At 39.7% G+C, this 24,080-nt stretch overlaps 1 protein-coding gene across 3 annotated transcripts; it reads right to left on the bottom strand.

Annotated features, from left to right (window-relative positions):
- Positions 1 to 1,719: 1,719 nt before the first annotated feature.
- On the bottom strand, positions 1,720 to 22,687 carry LOC106601922 (NACHT, LRR and PYD domains-containing protein 3). 3 transcript variants are annotated; one of them, XM_045715880.2, is made up of 8 exons: positions 22,523 to 22,687; positions 19,257 to 19,340; positions 9,903 to 10,395; positions 7,773 to 9,600; positions 5,885 to 6,058; positions 5,314 to 5,562; positions 4,746 to 4,783; positions 1,720 to 4,027 (listed from the first exon to the last, which is right to left on the bottom strand). In XM_045715880.2, the coding sequence occupies exons 3-8, from the start codon at positions 10,177 to 10,179 to the stop codon at positions 3,489 to 3,491; spliced, it is 3,105 nt and encodes a 1,034-aa protein (XP_045571836.2). In that variant the 5' UTR covers positions 10,180 to 10,395; positions 19,257 to 19,340; positions 22,523 to 22,687; the 3' UTR covers positions 1,720 to 3,488. The 3 variants fall into 3 exon arrangements, with proteins under 3 accessions (XP_045571836.2, XP_014049831.2, XP_045571837.2); XM_014194356.3 differs by having other exon boundaries at positions 5,314 to 5,487; XM_045715881.2 differs by having other exon boundaries at positions 9,903 to 10,448; positions 22,523 to 22,672.
- Between the last annotated feature and the right edge of the window lie 1,393 nt (positions 22,688 to 24,080).

The raw sequence follows: 24,080 nt of genomic DNA, 5'->3' as shown, positions 1-24,080 counted from the left end.
TAATGTATTTCTGTATTTTAAAATACAAAATACATGTATTTTAAATACATGTATTTTAACACAGAAAAATACAAGTATTTTGTAGTTTATTTTGATACATTGATCTTTGTATTGTTTTGTAGTTTTATTTTTTATTTTAATTTTGTAATGTACCCATCCCTGCTGACAATACAATTATTATTATACATTTTTTTAACCTTTATTTAGCTAACTTTAATTTACTAACAATACGATCCCAGGAGTCAGGACCTGTTAGAACAGTGTTTCTCAACCCTTTGTATACCAGGGACCAGACAGCTATGGTATTTCCTCCTTTACAACTACAACTGTAGAAATGACTCAGTAGAGAGGTGAAAAAACATAGACCAAATAATATGTCAAACATTTATTAATAAAACCCTTTTGGTAGAAACAGTAAACTGAATGCAGATTTATGGGTATGGTATGGGCTCTTCTGACCAATATTAAGAAATTGACTGTATAATAATGAAATTATGTTTAACGATGCACTAAAAAGGTCGACCCACCTCGACCCTTGCCAGTGCCACAACCCAGAAGTGGGTCCCCACAGTTAGGAACCACTGGTTTAGACAAACCACTGGTATAGAAATATCACTGGTACAGACAGACCACTGGTACAGACAGACCACTGGTACAGACAGACCACTGGTATAGATAGACCACTGGTATAGACAAACCAGATCACACAAACAAACACAGAAAATATGTTCAATGAATGTTCAATGAACAGCAACTTACGGTTTTGGGCTGAGGTACTGCTGTCTGTCCTTTCCTCATGTCTAAAAGACCTGTATGAACAGCAACTTACGGTTTATGTTGAGGTTCTGCTCTCTGTCTTTTCCTCATGTCTAAAAGACCTGTATGAACAGCAACTTACGGTTTATGTTGAGGTTCTGCTCTGTCTTTTCCTCATGTCTAAATGACCTGTATGAACAGCAACTTCCGGTTTATGTTGAGGTTCTGCTCTCTGTCTTTTCCTCATGTCTAAAAGACCTGTATGAACAGCAACTTACGGTTTATGTTGAGGTTCTGCTCTCTGTCCTTTCCTCATGTCTAAAAGACTTGTATTAACAGCAACTTACGGTTTATGTTGAGGTTCTGCTCTCTGTCTTTTCCTCATGTCTAAAAGACCTGTATGAACAGCAACTTACGGTTTATGTTGAGGTTCTGCTCTCTGTCTTCCTCATGTCTAAAAGACCTGTATGAACAGCAACTTACGGTTTATGTTGAGGTTCTGCTCTCTGTCCTTTCCTCATGTCTAAAAGACTTGTATTAACAGCAACTTACGGTTTATGTTGAGGTTCTGCTCTCTGTCTTTTCCTCATGTCTAAAAGACCTGTATGAACAGCAACTTACGGTTTATGTTGAGGTTCTGCTCTCTGTCTTCCTCATGTCTAAAAGACCTGTATGAACAGCAACTTACGGTTTATGTTGAGGTTCTGCTCTCTGTCTTTTCCTCATGTCTAAAAGACCTGTATGAACAGCAACTTACGGTTTATGTTGAGGTTCTGCTCTCTGTATTTTCCTCATGTCTAAAAGACCTGTATGAACAGCAACTTACGGTTTATGTTGAGGTTCTGCTCTCTGTCCTTTCCTCATGTCTAAAAGACCTGTATGAACAGCTATTTTTGATCTGTCTCACAGTGTTTGTTGTAATATTTGTGTTGTGGAGAAAAATCACCAGGCAGGAGACGTGAGTAACAGTTTAGTATTGTTTAGTAAAAACATCTCGTGCGCCACAGCCCCCGGCCCAATAATGCGCGTGGACACTTCCTATTAGGTGCCGTAACATAACACTGCCATAATACATTACTGCTTAGTAACAGCATAGCAACTAATATAGATAGAGATAGATCACCTATTCTACATGTATGAGTGTGTGGTGTGATACGTTTATGTTCCGGACACATTGTGTGTGTGTGTTTGTGTTTGTGTGTGTGTGTGTGATGGCAGTTTCTGTGGAAGAGGATATACTTTTCCACCAAACACTGTACCACATTTTCTTAAAGCTGGGATTGTGAAAGAGAGCCACTGGTCGCCCCAGGTGCATGTTATTGTTTACATAATAACTAAATTACGGTAGTCCTGTTATATCACACCAGCATCATGGAGAAATAACGGTAGTCCAGACTGTTGTTATATCACACCAGCATCATGGGGAAAATTACGGTAGTCCAGACTCTGCTGTTATATCACACCAGCATCATGGGGAAAATTACGGTAGTCCAGACTCTGCTGTTATATCACACCAGCATCATGGGGAAAATTACGGTTTTCCATACTCTGCTGTTATATCACACCAGCATCATGGGGAAAATTACGGTAGTCCAGACTCTGCTGTTATATCACACCAGCATCATGGGGAAAATAACGGTAGTCCAGACTGTTGTTATATCACACCAGCATCATGGGGAAAATAACGGTAGTCCAGACTCTGCTGTTATATCACACCAGCATCATGGGGAAAATTACGGTAGTCCAGACTGTTGTTATATCACACCAGCATCATGGGGAAAATAACGGTAGTCCAGACTCTGCCGTTATATCACACCAGAATCATGGGGAAAATAACGGTAGTCCAGACTCTGCTGTTATATCACTCCAGCATCATGGGGAAAATTACGGTAGTCCAGACTCTGCTGTTATATCACACCAGCATCATGGGGAAAATTACGGTAGTCCAGACTGTTGTTATATCACACCAGCATCATGGGGAAAATAACGGTAGTCCAGACTCTGCTGTTATATCACACCAGCATCATGGGGAAAATTACGGTAGTCCAGACTGTTGTTATATCACACCAGCATCATGGGGAAAATAACGGTAGTCCAGACTCTGCCGTTATATCACACCAGAATCATGGGGAAATAACGGTAGTCCAGACTCTGCTGTTATATCACACCAGCATCATGGGGAAATAACGGTAGTCCAGACTCTGCTGTTATATCACACCAGCATCATGGGGAAATAACGGTAGTCCAGACTCTGCTGTTATATCACACCAGCATCATGGGGAAATAACGGTAGTCCAGACTCTGCTGTTATATCACACCAGCATCATGGGGAAATAACGGTAGTCCAGACTCTGCTGTTATATCACACCAGCATCATGGGGAAATAACGGTAGTCCAGACTCTGCTGTTGTGCAATGATGTCTAAAGGGAACAAACTGTTTTCGTTGTTTGAAGTGACCTTTTTGTTGTTGTAATATCGTTAACAAACGTGGCAGTTTCACCGCTACAGATTTCAACTTTAACTGTCATTCTTCTTTAATGTGAAAACACAACAACATTTAACTGTTTTTAAAACAACCAGTTTTATTGGTCTTTATCTGACCAAACGTTTACCAGGAAAGTTCCATTCAGTGTTATTGAGTTCAAACAGAATCAGGATTGTAATGTCAACAATTTGACTAAATAAACATTATTTATAAACACCAATCAATAACAACAAGAACCGTCCTTTACTAACTAAAGGTTTTTACCTCACATAGGGACAATGAGGAGTTTATTTCAACCCAAAACCCTGGATAGAGGGGCTCAGTGAATGTGGAGGTGAATGTGATCAGGTGGGTCAGTGTGTCAGAGGAGACGCTGTAGAAGGACAGAGTGCCGGCCGGCCAGTCCAGATACACTCCTACTCTGTTGGACGAGGAGGCAGGTAACTCAGTTCTCTCCTTATTGTGCCTGGCAGTGTGACCGTAATCAGAGAGGCTCAGACTCCAGGACTTGTCATTGCATCCAAGCCTACTGTCATCAGCTCTTCCTGTCCTGCTGATTCCTCTGTACGTCATTCCTATGTCATCCCCTCCCCCACTCATCTCTGCCTCCCAGTAACAGCGCCCAGTCAGACCCTGTCTACACAGCACCTGTGGCAAGACCTCAAATCTCTCTGGGTGATCAGGATACGGCTGCTCCTCTCTCCCCCACGTCACCTTCCTGTTCCCCTCTGACAGAGAGAGGTTTCTGTATGCTGTGTTCGGGTCCAGTGTGACATCACAGGCATCTGTTAGGGAAGATCAGTATTAGAAATCATTCACATCAGAATGTTAATCATCAAGGCCTTTTATGAAGAGCATTTATTCATTGAAAAATACATCTAATTGACACACTGCACTGGATGGAATGAAATAATTAAATAATGATTAAATATTGAGTATATTGATTATGTACTGTACTGAAACAATAAAAGTAGTTAAAAAGAAAAGAGAGAATACTTGTAAATAATATGTTTTTTAGTGTTTCATTTATCGTCTTTTAATCTACAGTCTATACTTTATATGACCATTTGTATGCCAGCCTATACAGTATATCTGACAGGGCAAAAACTGGTTGAATCAACATTGTTTCCATGTCATTTCAACAACAAAAAAGTACATGTGAGGACGTTGAATCAATGTGGAAAACGGATTGGATTTGTAAGGGAATTTTGTATTTTTTCATCTAACTTTTAACCTAAATCCAAGGACAGGGTGACATTCTTTGTTGATTTCACGTTGAATTCAGGTTAGTCGATAACTCAACCAAACATCAATCAAAACTAGACGTTGAACTGATGTCCAGTGGGGTGTGTCTGATTCTACTTCCTTAAAATGGCAGCTTATATTTCATTTGACCAAGTAGGTCAACAGTTGAGTAACTTGACAATTACTCTGAGGTTATGCTATTTCCTGTTTCATCACTAATAAAACATTTCACATTTCTTCACAGCAGTCAACACTTACATTTTTTCAGCAGCCAGTACTCTCCACAGTGGTCAACACTGCACAAGAAGCAGAACAGTGATTCAGTAAAACACACACACACACACACACACACACACACACACACACACACACACACACACACACACACACACACACACACACACACACACACACACACACACACACACACACACACACACACACACACACACACACACACACACAACCACACAACCACACAACCACACAACCACACACTGATATCAGTTAAAATATTGTTTGTTGGATATTAAATGCAGGGGCGAAACTTTGGTTTTAGAAGTGTATAAACACTCCAAACAGCCTACCCGACCACTCGGAGGCGTCCACATGGTCCTAAAGCACACCCTGCCTGGTTTTGTATAAAACGGGGGGGGGGGGGGGGTCAAAAATGCAATTTCAGAATGTCGGAGGGACATGTCCCCCCCCGTCCCCAGTGAAAGTTGCACCCCTGAATAAATGGTTATAACTAACCCATGAAACCTGAACCAAAGTTGTCCATGTCACACATGAATTGACACAAACTCCACAATCCCTCTCCACATACTTGAGTTTTTCCAGTCTGCAGTGTGGATCCTCCAGTCCAGCAGAGAGCAGTCTGACTCCTGAGTCTCCTGGGATATTGTAGCTCAGGTCCAGCTCTCTCAGGTGGGAGGGGTTGGATCTCAGAGCTGAGGCCAGAGAAGCACAGCCTTTCTTTGTGATCAGACAGCGTGACAGCCTGCAGAATTTATCAGGGAAATGGCAGGTGTGTGTCTTCCTCAAACTCAACAGACATTTGCATTTAAACAATGACCTGAAAAATAATATTACAATCACATAATGATATAACTAAAAACATTTGACTTCAGTAAGCAAAGCATCTTGAAAATGAAAATAAATGATATCAATAGATTGTGTAATTCTTCCTCTTCCAAACATGAATCTGCAGTTAGGTATCTATAACATTTCAATTCAGCTGAGACCAAACTCCCTAGTCTGACATTATTTATTTAACTAGACAAGTCAGTTAAGAACAAATTCTTATTTACAATCACAGCCTACTATTTGTCCTCTATAAATACCTGTAGATCACATGATGAACTATCCCCTTTAGTGAACTAATACAGAACACTGACCTCAGAGTCTCCAGTTTACAGTGGGGATTCTTCAGTCCAGCAGAGAGCAGCTTCACTCCTGAATCCTGCAGGTTGTTGTCACTCAGGTCCAGCTCTCTCAGGTTTGAGGAGGTTGAGTTGAAAGCTGAGGCCAAAGCTTGACAGCATTTCTCAGTGAGGTTACACCCATCAAGCCTTTGAAAAGTAAAACACAATGGAAATTAATATAGACAACTGTGTGTACTGTGAACAGTACATGTAGGAGAATATTTGAGAATCAACAATGAATAAGTAATATGCTAATGTGAATTCTAACTGACACCCCTACTCATTCAAAGGTTTTTCTTAATTTTTACTATTTTCTACATTGTAGAATATTAGTGAAGACATCAAAACTATGAAATAACACACATGGAATCATGTAGTAAGCAAAATAGTGTTAAACAAATCAAAATATATTTTACATTTCAGATTCTTCAAATTAGCCACCCTTTGCCGTGATGACAGCTTTGCACACTCTTGGCATTCTCTCAACCAGCTTCATGTGGTAGTCACCTGGAATGCATTTCAATTAACAGGTGTGCCTTGTTAACAGCTAATTGGTGGAATTTCTTTCCTTCTTAATGCGTTTGAGACAATCAGTTGTTGTGACAAGGTAGGGGTGGTATACAGAAGATAGCCCTATTTGGTAAAAGACCAAGTCCATATTATGGCAAGAACAGCTCAAATAAGCAAAGAGAAATGACAGTCCATCATTACTTTAAGACATGAAAGTCAGTCAATAGGGAAAATGTCATGAACTTTGAAAGTTTCTTCAAGTGCAGTCACAAAAACCATCAAGCGCTATGTTGAAACTGACTCTCATGAGGACCGCCACAGCAAAGGAAGACACAGAGTTACCTCTGCTGCAGAAGATAAGTTCATTAGAATTACCAGCCTCAGATTGCAGCCCAAATAAATGCTTCACAGAGTTCGATTAACAGACGCATCTCAACATCAACTGTTCAGAGGAGACTGCGTGAATCAGGTCTTCATGGTCGAATTGCTGCAAAGAAACTACTACTAAAGGACACCAATAAGAAGAAGAGACTTGCTTGGGCCAAGAAACACGAGCAATGGACATTAGACCGGTGGAAATCTGTTCTTTGGTCTGATGAGTCCAAAATTGAGATTTTTGGTTCCAACCGCCGTGTCTTTGTGAGACGCAGAGTAGGTGAACAGATGATCTCCACATGTGTGGTTCCCACCGTGAAGCATGGAGGAGGAGATGTGATGGTGCTTTGCTTGTGATGCTGTCAGTGATATATTTATAATTCAAGGCACACTTAACCAGCATGGCTACCACAGCATTCTGCAGCGAAACGCCATCCCATCTGGTTTGGGCTTAGCGGGAATATCATTTGTTTTTCAACAGGACAATGACCCAAAACACATCTCCAGGCTGTGTAAGGGATATTTGACCAAGGAGAGTGATGAAGTTGCACAGCAGATGACCTGGCCTCCACAATCACCCGACCTCAACTAATTTCAGATGGTTTGCGATGAGTTGGACCGCAGAGTGAAGGAAAGCAGCCAACAAGTGCTCAGCATATGTGGGAACTCCTTCAAGACGGTTGGAAAAGCATTCCTCATGAAGCTGGTTGAGAGAATGCCAAGAGTGTGCAAAGCTGTCATCAAGGCAAAGGGTGGCTACTTTGAAAAATCTCAAATATAAAATATATTTTGATTTGTTTAACACTTTTTTGGTTACATGATTCCATATGTGTTATTTCATAGTTTTTTCATGTCTTAAATAAAGAAATAAAATGAAGAAATAAAATAAAGAAAAACCCTTTAATGAGTAGGTGTGTCCAAACTATTGACCCCTACTGTTTATTAATACTTTTAAAAAAATGTAACATGTATTTACAGAGCTGTCCTGGAGGCTTTGACCACTGGCAGCAGCCTCAGAAGACCTTCCTCTGATCTGGAGTATTTCTTCAGGTCAAACACATCCAGCTTCTCTTCTGAAGTCAGCAACACAAAGACCAGAGCTGACCACTGTGCAGGTGACAGGTTGGGTTTTGAGAGACTTCCTGATCTCAGGTAGCTTTGGATCTCCTCCACTAGAGAATGGTCATTCAGTTCATTCAGACAGTGGAACAGATTGATGCACCTCTCTGGAGATGGAGTGTTCCTGATCTTCTTCTTGATGTACTTGACTGTTTCCTCATGGCCCAGTGATCTGCTTCTGGTTATTCTTGTCTGTGTCAGTAGGCCGTGTAAGTGAGTCTGATTGGAGTCTAGTGAAAGGCCCAGAAGGAAACGGAGGAACAGGTCCAGGTGTCCATTCTCACTCTGTAAGGATTTATCCACTGCAATTGTGTGGAAGGTGATGGCAGGATTCAACTTCATTAGAATTTTTCTGATGAAGGATTGGTCTTCGGTCATTGGGTTTACATTGTTGTTGTTGAAGGAGAGGAAAACATATAACGCAGCCAGAAACTCCTGAACGCTCAGATGCACAAAGCAGTACACCTTGTCTTGGAACGGCCCATAGTCCTGTCTAAAGATCTGTGTACACACTCCTGAGTTCACTGAGGCTTCAGTGACATCAATGCCATAATTCTTCAGGTCTGCCTCATAGAAAATGAGGTTGCCATTTTCCAGCTGGTTAAAAGCAAGTTTCCCCAGTGCCATGAAACTCTCTTTATCCCTGTGTGGATCTCTCTCACCTTTCTTGTGATATTTCTCATTCATCTGTTTGGTCTGAAATACCAGTAACCCAATAAATAATTGAGTCAGTGTCTTGGGCATCTCTTCATTCCTATCTGTACTCAACACATGCTCCAGAACTGTAGCTAAGATCCAACAGAAGACTGGAATGTGACACATGATGTGGAGGCTCCTTGATGTCTTTATGTGTGAGATGATTCTGTTGGCCAGGTCCTCATCGCTGAATCTCTTCCTGAAGTACTCCTCCTTCTGTGGGTCATTGAACCCTTGTACCTCTGTCACCTGGTCAACACACTCAGGAGGGATGTGATTGGTTGCTGCAGGTCTGGAGGTTATCCAGAGGAGAGCAGGTGGAAGCAGATTCCCATTGATGAGGTTTGTCAGCAGCACGTCCACTGAGGTTGGCTCTGTGACATCACACCAGCTCTTACAGTTCTCGTACTCATCCAGACCATCAAGGACAAATACAACTTTGCTCTCATTGTGGTTTCCTGGTTTTTGCAATTTTGTTAAAATGTGATTTAAAAAGTCCCTCTCAATCACTCTAGTCTCTAAGACACATTTATGTAGAAGTTCCACAAAACTGCACTTTTCCCCCCTCACCAAATTCAGCTCCCGAAAAGGGAGTGAAATTATGAATTGGATATCCTGATTGGCTTTCCCTTCAGCCCAATCCAGAATGAACTTCTGCACAGAAACTGTTTTTCCAATGCCAGCGACTCCTTTTGTCAGCACAGTTCTGATAAGTTTGTCTTTTCCAGATGATTGTTTGAAGATGTCATTGCAGCGGATTTTAGCTTCTGGTCTTGCTGGATTCTTGGACGTGATCTCGATCTGTCTCACCTCATGTTCATTATTGACCTCTCCACTTCCACCCTCTGTGATGTAGAGCTCTGTGTAGATCTCATTGAGAAGTTGCTTATGGCCCTGCTTTGGTACCCCGTTGAATACATGCTGAAACTTATTTTTTACTTTCAGTTTATATTCATGTTGGTACTTCTCACCATCTTCATCTGAAGGACCTGACAATGGACAATGGTTATAGAATAGTTAGCAAGCATGTGTTGTTCTCTAGATGCTCAACACTACACAATAAACAAATATATAAATTTTTTATTTTACAATATATCTGGTTATTGGAAAAATCTAAGCACATGAAATTAATGCGCATTTCAGAGAAAAGGGATCATTTTACAGGTTAGCCAATAACAAACATACAAATACTGCATAATTTATATAGAATATCAATTTCAACAATACAATAGAATATATATATATATATATATTTGCTCAAAACCTTATAAACACAAGAATCCTGAATTACCTATTGGACAGTCTGTGTTTAGCTTCTCAGCAAGATCATTACGGCTAATCTTCTTCAGGATGTCCAGTGTGATCTTCACAGCCACATTTTCCCTGTATTTCTGCACCATCTGATCCACTATGTCCAGTTTGTTAGACGTCTCCAGCTGGCCCTTTGGAATGTGATGGAAGCCATCCAGCTGGTTTTCTGTAGTTAGATACCACTTAAATCTCTTCAGCTCCTCAGAGCCAAGATCATCCAGAATGGCCAGGAGATGCTCTTTCACAGATATGGCCATTGTAGGTCAGTGGAGACTGTTAAACAGCAGATGGGGCCATTGTAGGTCAGTGGAGACTGTTAAACAGCAGATGGGGCCATTGTAGGTCAGTGGAGACTGTTAAACAGCAGATGGGGCCATTGTAGGTCAGTGGAGACTGTTAAACAGCAGATGGGGCCATTGTAGGTCAGTGGAGACTGTTAAACAGCAGATGGGGCCATTGTAGGTCAGTGGAGACTGTTAAACAGCAGAGCATGTAGCATCATAGTCTACAAGCCCAAACATCTGCACTATTGTGAGAAATACATGTACATTATTACTTACAATACTACCATTTTCCACATAATATTTTGTAAAATATTTAGATGCCATTGGTGCTCAACCCCAGTAGAAAATAGTAAACAGTTAAAACTCTGATGCCTTCTGGTGCCATTTTCTAAGCAACACATATATTGTAAACTACCTTCATTAGATACATTTTGATTTCAAAACTAGAAGTCCTACAAACACATAAGAACGGTGGGATCCTGGTACAACAATGTAACTAAGACAGAGCAACAGCAGGCAAAGAAAAGATCTACAAAATATGTCAATTGTTTTTGTATTTTTGGTTATGGTTCCCGAATTTTCCCCATGTTGGGGAAAAAAATAACAAATAAATAAAAAAATCATAATAAATTGTCATAATTGTCATAATAAATTGTCATATCTTTTATCTAATGGTGCACAAATTTCAATAGAACAAAGCCATTTTAACCCCTGTAGGTTTAATTTGGCCTTTACCGCTATAGCATATAGAAAAGCATTGAACAACACGTTTATAAATGGCAAAACAGACAGTCAAAAAATAAATCCTAAGGAACAAGGTTTTGAAGTGTCTGTCCTATATCTGAGAGACACAGCATAAGAAAACAAGGGGAACATAATTTTTTTTTAGACCCATGTTTGGTCACCTTATTTTTGGCACATTTTACCCCCTATGCAAGTTTCATAATTTTTACTCCCCTGAAGCTTGGTTAAGAAGCTGGATGCAGCTCATTGATGGTGGATGAGGTGAGTTTCCCCCTACTATGTAAAGCGCTTTGAGTACCTCAGGTGGTATAAAAGTGCTATATAAATCAAATAAATTATTATTATTTCACGTGTCTCTACTTCTACTTTGTCCTTTTCCAGATGTGAAAGGAGACATCCCTCAGTTATTTGAGATTCCAACAGTACAGTTTTATTGTAGCCCCGGACAAACACACCCGAATAAACTTGTCAACTAACCATCAGGCCCTAAGTCAGGTATGTTTGTCCAGGGCTACAACAAAAATGTGTTATGCCTCAGCCACAATGTTAATCTATTATCAATATGTCCACTCCTAATTATAGAGTTTATCTTGTGAGCTCAACAACAACAAAAATGTTTATGTCGTGATCATGAGATGTACAAGTTGTGATCTTAACATGATGTCCTCTCTGGACTTTTGTACCTTCCTGATGACCAGCACTCTGTATATTCTGATGGATGAGGCCTGAGCTGGAATGTGAAGATAACTGAAGCTGATAGGGTTAATGATGACTAGCACTCTGTATATTCTGATGGATGAGGCCTGAGCTGGAATGTGAAGATAACTGAAGCTGATAGGGTTAATGATGACTAGCACTCTGTATATTCTGATGGGTGAGGCCTGAGCTGGAATGTGAAGATAACTGAAGCTGATAGGGTTAATGATGACTAGCACTCTGTATATTCTGATGGGTGAGGCCTGAGCTGGAATGTGAAGCTAACTGAAGCTGGCTAACTTTAGAAAACCAGTATATCTATCTTGCATCATCGGATACCCCCCCAGGCTACGTTCAGGTTTCAGCATCAGGCATCAACAGTCTAGTCGTTTGCTACTACCTGGGTTGTATTCATTAGTTTACTCCGCAGCCAACAGTTTCAAAACGTTGCATAAACAGTTTACTTCAAATGCTGTACAACGTGACCGAAACGGTTTCCATTGCCAAATGTTTTGATACGGTGGGCACTAATGAATACACACAGCCTGTTTTAAGGAAGTGTAAGTTGTTGTTAGGCTTTCCACAATATTTATTTGTCTCTCTTTCAAACAAAATACCTACTTTCGTGAAAAGCATTAACAGTAGATTCTAAAAATAAAATGTTTGTTTGTTTCTTGTTGTGTTTTAAGCCTGTGTTGAGCAGACACGCCTATAGGCCTATGACAGAGTAGGAGATCACCGTGGGGAACACAGATGGGCACGGAATGAATTCACCCCACACATCTAATTTACATAATCAACTGCAGTACCAGTCTAAAGTTTGGACACACCTACTCATTCAAGGGTTTTTCTAAAAAAAAATAGAAAGCTGTCATCAAGGCAAAGGGTACTTTGAAGAATATGAAATATAAAATACATTTTGATTTGTTTAACACTTTTTTGGTTACTACATGATCCCATATGTGTTATTTCATAGTTTTGATGTCTTCACTATTATTCTACAATGTATAAAATAGTCAAATAAAGAAAAACCCTTGAATGAGTAGATGTGTCCAAACTTTTGACTGGTGCTGTACATGAATACACATAACAATATCATCAACTATATGAATACACATAACAATATCATCAACTATATGAATACACATAACAATATCATCAACTATATGAATACACATAACAATATCATCAACTATATGAATACACATAACTATATCATCAACTATATGAATACACATAATAATATCATCAACTATATTAATACACATAACAATATCATCAACTATATTAATACACATATCATCAACTATATTAATACACATAACAATATCATCAACTATATTAATACACATAACAATATCATCAACTATATTAATACACATAACAATATCATCAACTATATGAATACACATAACAATATCATCAACTATATTAATACACATAATAATATCATCAACTACATGAATACACATAACAATATCAATACACATAATAATATCATCAACTATATGAATACACATAACAATATCATCAACTATATGAATACACATAACAATATCATCAACTATATTAATACACATAACAATATCATCAACTATATGAATACACATAACAATATCATCAACTATATTAATACACATAACAATATCATCAACTATATTAATACACATAACAATATCATCAACTATATGAATACACATAACAATATCATCAACTACACTGCCTTCCCTGTAGCTCAGTTGGTAGAGCATGGTGTTTGCAACACCAGGGTTGTGGGTTCGATTCCCACGGGGGGCCAGCACAGATAAAAAATGTATGAAATGTATGAAATTGTATGAAATGTATGCATTCACTACTGTAAGTCGCTCTGGATAAGAGCGTCTGCTAAATGACGTAAATGTAAAAAAATAAAGGGAACACTAAAATAACACATCCTAGATCTGAATGAAATAATCTTATTAAATACTTTTTTCTTTACATAGTTGAATGTGCTGACAACAAAATCACACAAAAATAATCAATGGAAATCCAATTTATCAACCCATGGAGGTCTGGATTTGGAGTCACACTCAAAATTAAAGTGGAAAACCACACTACAGGCTGATCCAACTTTGATGTAATGTCCTTAAAACAAGTCAAAATGAGGCTCAGTAGTGTGTGTGGCCTCCACGTGCCTGTATGACCTCCCTACAACGCCTGGGCATGCTCCTGATGAGGTGGCGGATGGTCTCCTGAGGGATCTCCTCCCAGACCTGGACTAAAGCATCCGGCAACTCCTGGACAGTCTGTGGTGCAACGTGGCGTTGGTGGATGGAGCGAGACATGATGTCCCAGATGTGCTCAATTGGATTCAGGTCTGGGGAACGGGCGGGCCAGTCCATAGCATCAATGCCTTCCTCTTGCAGGAACTGCTGACACACTCCAGCCACATGAGGTCTAGCATTGTCTTGCATTAGGAGGAACCCAGGGCCAACCACACCAGCTTATGGTCTCACAAGGGGTCTGAGGATCTCATCTCGGTACCTAATGGCAGTCAGGCTACCTCTGGCGAGCACATGGAGGGCTGTGCGGCCCCCCAAAGAAATGCCACCCCACACCATGACTGACCCACCGCCAAACCGGTCATGCTGGAGGATGTTGCAGGCAGCAGAACGTTCTCCACGGCGTCTCCAGACTCTGTCACGTCTGTCACGTGCTCAATGTGAACCTGCTTTCATCTGTGAAGAGCACAGGGCGCCAGTGGCGAATTTGCCAATCTTGGTGTTCTCTGGCAAATGCCAAACGTCCTGCACGGTGTTGGGCTGTAAGCACAATCCCCACCTGTGGACATCGGGCCCTTATACCACCCTCATGGAGTCTGTTTCTGACCGTTTGAGCAGACACATGCACATTTGTGGCCTGCTGGAGGTCATTTTGCAGGGCTCTGGCAGTGCTCCTCCTGCTCCTCCTTGCACAAAGGCGGATGTAGCGGTCCTGCTGCTGGGTTGTTGCCCTCCTACGGCCTCCTCCACATCTCCTGATGTAGTGGCCTGTCTCCTGGTAGCACCTCCATGCTCTGGACACTACGCTGACAGACACAGCAAACCTTCTTGCCACAGCTCGCATTGATGTGCCATCCTGGATGAGCTGCACTACCTGAGCCACTTGTGTGGGTTGTAGACTCCGTCTCATGCTACCACTAGAGTGAAAGCACCGCCAGCATTCAAAAGTGACCAAAACATCAGCCAGGAAGCATAGGAACTGAGAAGTGGTCTATGGTCACCACTCCTTTATTGGGGGTGTCTTGCTAATTGCCTATAATTTCCACCTGTTGTCTATTCCATTTGCACAACAGCATGTGAAATTTATTGTCAATCAGTGTTGCTTCCTAAGTGGACAGTTTGATTTCACAGAAGTGTGATTGACTTGGAGTTACATTGTGTTGTTTAAGTGTTCCCTTTATTTTTTGAGCAGTATATATTAATACACATAACAATATCATCAACTATATGAATACTCATAATAATATCATCAACTATATGAATACACATAACAATATCACCAACTATATGAATACACATAACAATATCATCAACTATATTAATACACATAACAATATCATCAACTATATTAATACACATAACAATATCACCAACTATATTAATAGAGGGGGTGGCAAGGAATAAGTTAGCCCTAAATATTTCTAAAACGAAAAGCATTGTATTTGGAATAAATAATTCACTAAACATCTAAACCAAAACTAAATCTTAAAATAAATAATGTACAAATTGAGCAAGTTGAGGTGAATAAACTGCTTGGAATAACCCTGGATTGTAAACTGTCATTGTCAAAACATATTGATACAACAGTAGCTAAGATGGGTAGAAGTCTGTTGTCATGACGTTGGCCTCTTTTGGTACAGGGAGGACAGTTGACCCCCTCCCTTTTGCACCACCACCCAACCTACCGTCCCCCACAACCCAGGCCCTGTGTGTAAAGGGTTGTAAAAACTCTAAAATTCCAGTAGAGTCTCTGGCCACATGTTTCATAGAGAGACAAAGGAAATTCTTCCAACTCATAGAATTGGGGAGCCAAGCGACATTTGTGTTCTGGAGAAGGTATGGAAGATTGGTGAAGAATCCAGCTACGAACTGGTACGCTTGGTACAATTTTGTGATACTCAGAAGAGACAATATAGCCATATTACCATAAAACTGTTTATATAATAGCCTCAGCTTGAGACTTGCATCATAATGGTTGTATAGAATGTATTAATAAGGATAAAGCTTTTGTAATACATTGAGATGCTATGTACTGATGTAATGTGATAGAATTGTATTTCTGTAACCAAGTCTAACTCAGTCATAGGCACGCCCCCAGGGACACATACAGGACCAGGCGTCATTTGACAAGCCTGTTCAAGGGTCACTATAAAACCCACCCTGATTTACATTTCTTTAGACCAGGCCTCCACTCCATGGCCAATAGGTTTTACCATCCAATTCCTCTACTGAAAGTGAACCATACCACGTGGTTAACTTTTAGACTATTGATACCGACAGAATAAGAACAAGTCTTTGATATTAATTATTAGTCTGCAGCTAAGTAAATTATATCATCGAACGCGAAGACCAACGAAACATCCATTCTATAACGACATTAATGAATGTCGCTTTGAAAGATCCATTCTAACCGAGACAGAGAGAGAGAGAGAGAGAGAGAGAGAGAGAGAGAGAGGGAGAGAAACTCTCCATCAGAACGACCCGACGACACATGAGCGTAAATATATATATTGATTGCAATTGTTCCCGAATGAGCGAGCCTTCAATTGTCAATTGTTAATATTAATGAACTCTGTGTACCTTCTCAGCTGACCGTTTATGACCCATTGTCTAACAGACCAGCCATGCCTGTTAGCCATTAGCGCACATTACTATACCAATCCTTTGTGACGATAATTACTGTTTGTATGTTTTCTGTTAATTACTTAGTGTAGTAAATAAATGATTTTAAGACAATTGATGTATGGATGATTTTAGTAAAGACTGGGTTCGTGCAGATACAACAATTTACGACGTTTGGAATGAGACTGGACTCGAGGTAAAATACACCATTTAAACCAGAAGATAATCGGCCTATACTATAATAGAAGATAATATTATAGTACAGGAAAGTTATATTAGGAAAATTATAGCTTTGTAATCTGAATATTCTCCTTGGTGCCCCGATCTCCTAGTTAATTACAATTAAATGATTAATCAGTTTAATCGCGTGATAATAATTACAGGGAGCTAATTGATAAACATGTCTTCAGTTTAATGGTACCCCCAAAGACACGACACTGTCCATAATAAAGCGCTACTCTACCTTCTTAACAGCACTATCAACAAGACAGGCCCTAGTTTTGTCACACCTGGACTTCTGTTCAGTCGCCACAAAAAAGGACTTAGGAAAATTGAAATTGTCTCAGAACAGGGCAGCACGGCTGGCCCTTGGATGTACACAGAGAGCTAATATTAATAATATGCATGTCAATCTCTCCTGGCTGAAAGTGGAGGAGAGATTGACTTCATCAATACTTGTATTTATGAGAGGTATTGACATCTTCAATGCACCGAGCTGTCTGTTTAAACTACTGGCACACAGCTCAGACACCCATGCATATCCCACAAGACATGCCACCAGAGGTCTCTTCACAGTCCCCAAGTCCAGAACAGACTATGGGAGGTGCACAGTACTACATAGAGCCATGACTACATGGAACTCTATTCCACATCAGGTAACTGATGCAGTAGAATCAGATAAAAAAATAAAAAAATACACCTTATGGAACAGCGGGAACTGTGAAGCAACACAAACATAGGCACAGACACATGCACACACACACACATGATAACATACGCACTATACACACATGGATTTAGTACTGTAGATATGTGGTAGTGGTGGAGTAGGGGCCTGAGGGCACACAGTGTTGTGATATCTGTGAATGTATTGTAATGTTTTTAAAGTTGTATAAACTGTCTTAATTTTGCCGGACCCCAGGAAGAGTAGCTGCTGCCTTGGCAGGAACTAATGTGGATCCACAATAAATACAAATTCAAATACCCATAACAATATCATCAACTATATGAATACACATAACAATATCATCAACTATATGAATACACATAATAATATCATCAACTATATGAATACACATTACAATATCATCAGCTATATGAATACACATAATAATATCATCAACTATATGAATACACATAACAATATCATCAACTATATGAATACACATAATAATACCATCAACTATATGAATACACATAACAATATCATCAACTATATTAATACACATATCATCAACTATATTAATACACATAACAATATCATCATCTATATGAATACACATAACAATATCATCAACTATATTAATACACATAACAATATCATCAACTATATTAATACACATAACAATATCATCAACTATATTAATACACATAACAATATCACCAACTATATGAATACACATAACAATATCATCAACTATATTAATACACATAACAATATCATCAACTATATTAATACACATAACAATATCACCAACTATATGAATACACATACAATGAGGGAAAAAAGTATGTGATTCCCTGCTGATTTTGTACGTTTGCCCACTCCCTCCTGAGATGTGTGCAAACCTGGTGGCCAACTACAAGAAACGTCTGACCTCTGTGATTGCCAACAAGGGTTTTGCCACCAAGTACTATGTTTTGCAGAGGGGTCAAATACTTATTTCCCTCATTAAAATGCAAATCATTTTATAACATTTTTGAAATGCGTTTTTCTGGATTTTTTGTTGTTATTCTGTCTCTCACTGTTCAAATAAACCTACCATTAAAATTACAGACTGATCATTTCTTTGTTAGTTGGCAAACGTACAAAATCAGCAGGGGATCAAATACTTTTTTCCTTCACTGTAACAATATCATCAACTATATGAATACATATAACAATATCATCAACTATATTAATATACAAAACAACTGTCGTCTACCTTTTATCTCTCAATAGAAGCAGAGTCTGAATGATCATTCGGTCGTAGAATTCTACTTTTGTTTGCTCAACTCATTTACATATCAGGTTCTCCCACTCTCTTTATCTCTTTATGACTGTATGACTCGCTCTTTCTCAAACACACGCGCAGACACATACACAGACACAGCCAACCAATGGAACAAATAATACCTTCACTAAATAAAACAGACACGTACAGATACCAGGGGCGAAAATCTGATATCAACTTTGGAGGGGACAATTACATTAAATTTTCTCAAGAGCAATTCCTGAGGGGGACACCAAAAGTAGTGCTGTAACACATAGCCTACGTTTAATATGGTAAATTTATATTGAGGAACCAAAGAAATAAGGTGTTTGCCGTACTCCTAACTACCGGTACCCAAAACTACACAACTAATCACAACAGCAATACCATTGCCTTTAACAAATCTTAGTTCAGTCACCAGTTTAAGTTGAGAGTGGGGGTATCCATGGCATTTTCCAATTATGTTCCTATTTTACAAGTCAAAAAAATTGAGAACCTTTCATAATGTTGCCAAACAAAGACTCAACAAACTTACCTGAGACTCCCTGTCTCTGCCAGTCTGTCCCTGCATAGCTGTCCCCAACTCTGCTGTCTGTGTGCCATCTGTTGCCTGCTCTGCCTAATGACATCATTGTGAAACATTTCCATTAGAATTTCATTTCTTTCTTATGAACATTTTATCAACTAGTCTTTGAGATATTAGGCTACTAGGGTTCTTACTTTGCGTTTTGGTGTACTGAAAAATACTCTGATGTCCATCTTTTTTCTGCCATTTTTCTACCTGGTTGGCTACACACACACAGTGTGTAGGTTATTTACAGTAGGAGATGGGCTTCTATCATCTTATCTTCTATCATTCTATATGGGCTTCGATCTAAAAGGTAGCTAGCAAATGTGAAACGGATTGCAGTGACAAGAGTTGACAGCTGTATGAGTTCACCATTTACACAACATATGCTGCAACCTTTTGTAATTTTAATCGTTTGTTTCATATTGGCTGGCTTCTAACAATAGCTGAATTTGCAAAGCTAGCGAGCACCAATTCAGTGGTGTTTGCTATAATCTTTGCTACCCGGGTTAAATAAAGGTGAAATAAAATATATAAATAAAAGTTCCCTTGCGACAATTTAGCTTTTGCAACGAGACCATTAAATACATTTAAAACAATGGTAGAAGAGAGTGTAGTTCTGTTCAGTTTATCGCTAACCTAATCACAGGGACTTTGAAGCACTAACTTACATGCATGCTGATCTTGGAATAAATTGACGATAGCAAAGATTGCATCTTTGACGACGCCACATAAATGGAATAGGTACTAGCTAGCTTAATAGTTAATATTTGCGCGCTAGCTCTGCATATTCAGCTAGTGTGTGTGCGCGATTGACTGGATTAACCTCACGTCAGTTACGTGCATTGAGTGCCTTTCAGACAGTAGATACGAACCATCTGTTACCTTGCCAACTAAGGAACTGGCAGTGGATCAAACCATTGTGAGGCAAAGGGTGGGGGGGGTCGCAATCTTTTGAAACTTAAAAACGCGCTATTAAGTGTCTATAATCAGCACAATTGCTTTCATTGCGTATTATTAATATTATTATTATTTAAATTACACAGTTATGTTTCAGTGATATATTGGGGGGGACAAATCATATTTTTCCCAGGATGGGGGGGTCGTGTCCCCCCCGGGATTTCCGCCCCTGACAGATACATATCCTTGACTCAAAAGTTCCAAGAAATATTATATTTTACTACCAACTGATATTGTATTCTAATGACATCATCCTGATTTATAAATGAAACTTTCATTTGAGGCATTAGAATGTAAGAGACATGATTGTGTGAAATCATCTTACATTGTGTCAAATCTATATCAATGTAGACCAGCATAAAGTACGTATCGCAGAGACCTTGCTTCCCTTCCTTGAGTACAACAACAAATCCATGATAGAGGTGACTCATGTAATCATGCCATATAGTGTGGTAGTCATTACAAATCAGTAAGGACGGACATGGTAATGACAAGTTGTCTAATATTATTTTCGGTGCAATTCAGCCGTGGAAGTTTATTATGTGTTTTTTGCATTTCTGAGAATGTTTATTAAATGTATTAAATCTTTAAAAATCTGCTATTACATATTTATGGTAAGTACTTTGGTGACAGCATCATGTTATGGGTATGCTTGTCATCGGCAGGGTCTGGGGAGTTTTTCAGGATCAAAATCAATATAAAATTCATAGCAATGATTTTTGAAATAACACACAGACAGGCGAGGAAACGTCCAAATTCATTTTCCCTATAGGAAACAAGTGACATAGATCAACAGCACATACGGAGGATCAAGCTAATGTCGTATTAAATGTGGAAGGAAAATAAATGTATTGCATTACGATGACCACCAAGGTGTACCCTTTCCACGCATACAACGTTTTTTTGTACTTTTGGTGACTTGACCTAAATTGCATACTCTATGAAAATGACCTCTGCTCATGATTTATGCCGTGTCCGGTCTGGAGCGTGATGTATGTTTTGTTTATTCCATGTGTAACTGTGTTGTTGTATGTGTCGAATTGCTATGCTTTATCTTGGACAGGTTGCAGTTGCAAATGAGAACTTGTTCTCAACTAGCCTACCTAGTTAAATAAAGGTAAAACAAACAAAACCAAAAAAATGTCACGACCTCCTGCTGGTCAGCTACTACGTAGCAACCTAGTTGTGCCAAAAGCTCTGGGGGCTTCGTTTATCAACCGTGCACAGGCACAAATCTGTGGTAAAACATGTCTAGCAGAGTCACGTTGTTACCTTAGGTTATGCACAGGCATTTTATTTTGAAGGAGTTGTACAGAGGAATTTTATTTTGATAGAGCAGAGAGGACTGAGTCAATGGGTCACCTCAAGACCATTATGGGCTCCCGAAGATGTCTAAGACATTGCATCTCAGTAATAGAGGCATCACTACAGACGCTGGTTCAATCCTGGGCTGTATCACAACCAGACAGTGATTGGGAGTCCTATAGGGCGGCGCACAATTGGCCCAGCGTCGTCCGGGGTAGGCCGTCATTGTAAATAAGATTTTGTTCTTAATTGACTTGCCTAATTAAATAAAAATAAAAAGCTGTGATCCAACCCGGTCGCGGAAACCCTCATTGCTATTAGCTATTATATAATTTGCATATATGAACACTTGGAGAATGAGTCATTTAGAGCGCTGGGTTTCAGTTGCTGGATCGAATCCCTGAGCTAAGAAGGTAAAAATCTGTCATTCTGCCACTGAACAAGGCAGTTAACCCACCGTTCCCCGGGCGCCGAAGACATGATGTCGTTTAAGGCAGCCCCCCCCGCACCTCTCTGATTCAGAGGGGTTGGGTTAAATGCAGAAGACACATTTCAGTTGAAGGCATTCAGTTGTACAACTGACTAGGTATCCCCCCTTTCCCTTTCCTTTAGAGGTCATTTCCAATTGTACCAACATATGCAGCATTTACAGTAAATGTGGTCTCTCTAAAAAGTACATTGTAGACAAAGCGCGATCGGATTGAATCCCGGCCTTAATATATTCTAGCTCTAAATCTGTTGAAGTTAAAAAGATAAAACACTGACGTGATCATAACCAGAGGGGTAAAATGGCAGTTAAGTCAGCTTGTATATTGGGTCTAAAGATAACAGTTAATGTGCTGAGGCTTGATAAACTCGCCACATATACTGATTCAGTTCCCTTGTATATCTGTAGTAGTAGTAGTCACCATTGTTCATACAATACAGGTACTCTCTCTGCTCTGTCCTATTCAGTCTGAGATACTCACTTTATTCACTGCTGTCCGGTTTGAAGACTCTTTTTTTCGTCTCAAAATGAATCATGTACCAAAACCCTTTCTACTTTTACAGTCTATAACAAAACCTTTTACAGTCAGCAGGTGGTGGAGCCCGGCCTGCTCTACTGATAACAGACTGGGACAGGGTGCTGCTAGTTCCTAGTAAACCATGATGTAATAAAGGGCAAAGTCCATCTCTTATAATGCTTTCATGGTAGAAATGAAACAGTGCCTTCGGAAAGTATTCAGACCCCTTTCCTTTTCCCACATTTTGTTACGTTACAGCCTTATTCTAAAATGGGTTCGATTATTTTTTCCACTCATCAATCTACACACAATACCCCATAATGACAAAGCAAAAATAGTTTTTTTTTTGAAATGTTTGCTAATTTATATATATATATAAAAAAAGATATTTATATATATATATATATATTATTTACATAAGTATTCAGATTCTTTCCTATGAGGCTCGAAACTGAGCTCAGGTGCATCCTGTTTCCATTGATCATCCTTGAGATGTTTCTACAACTTGATTGGAGTCCACCTGTGGTAAATTCACTTCATTGGGCAGGAAACAGGATTGTGTCGAGGCAGTTCTGGGGAATTGCTGGACCTCTACTAGCAATTTGGCCCGCTTTTCAGCACCAGACTGCTCTAATTCTTCAATGTTTGAGGGGTGCCCTCCACCAAATGCTTTTTCCAAATCTCTCCATTGGTTTTGGATGGGATTCAGGTCTGGACTCTTCGCTGGCCACTCCAGAACAGTCTGGAGTTTCTTCTTGAACCATTCCTGGGTGCTTTTTGATGTGTGTTTGGGGTCATCGTCCTGCTGGAAGACCTACAACCTTCAATGGAGACCAGTTTTTGGACATTTAACATTGGTCTCAAACACCTGATAATCTGCTGATTTCTTTATGCCTTGTGGCACGTTCAACACAAAACACTAAAGCACACAGAGCTGGTAAAGGCTAATCTGATCCTGGGCTGTTTCATTACACACAGAGCTGGTAAAGGCTAATCTGATCCTGGGCTGTTTCATTACACACAGAGCTGATAAAGGCTAATCTGATCCTGGGCTGTTTCATTACACACAGAGCTGATAAAGGCTAATCTGATCCAGGGCTGTTTCATTACACACAGAGCTGATAAAGGCTAATCTGATCCTGGGCTGTTTCATTACACACAGAGCTGATAAAGGCTAATCTGATCCTGGGCTGTTTCATTACACACAGAGCTGGTAAAGGCTAATCTGATCCTGGGCTGTTTCATTACACACAGAGCTGATAAAGGCTAATCTGATCCTGGGCTGTTTCATTACACACAGAGCTGATAAAGGCTAATCTGATCCTGGGCTGTTTCATTACACACAGAGCTGATAAAGGCTAATCTGATCCTGGGCTGTTTCATTACACACAGAGCTGATAAAGGCTAATCTGATCCTGGGCTGTTTCATTACACACAGAGCTGATAAAGGCTAATCTGATCCTGGGCTGTTTCATTACACACAGAGCTGGTAAAGGCTAATCTGATCCTGGGGTGTTTCATT

The sequence above is a fragment of the Salmo salar genome, chromosome 03 (assembly GCF_965601325.2).
Source record: "Salmo salar chromosome 03, fSalSal1, whole genome shotgun sequence".
In the NCBI taxonomy this organism is placed as follows: domain Eukaryota; kingdom Metazoa; phylum Chordata; class Actinopteri; order Salmoniformes; family Salmonidae; genus Salmo; species Salmo salar.
This window is presented reverse-complemented; position numbering and strand designations above follow the sequence as displayed.

Excerpts from the sequence above, each read along its gene's own strand:
- LOC106601922 (XM_045715880.2), bottom strand. The coding sequence starts at position 10,179 with ATGGCCATATCTGTGAAAGAGCATCTCCTGGCCATTCTGGATGATCTT. Across the intron at positions 9,601-9,902 it reads AAACACAGACTGTCCAATAG|GTCCTTCAGATGAAGATGGT; the intron begins GTAATTCAGGAT and ends GTCCATTGTCAG. Across the intron at positions 5,563-5,884 it reads TGTAAACTGGAGACTCTGAG|GTCATTGTTTAAATGCAAAT; the intron begins GTCAGTGTTCTG and ends ATTATTTTTCAG.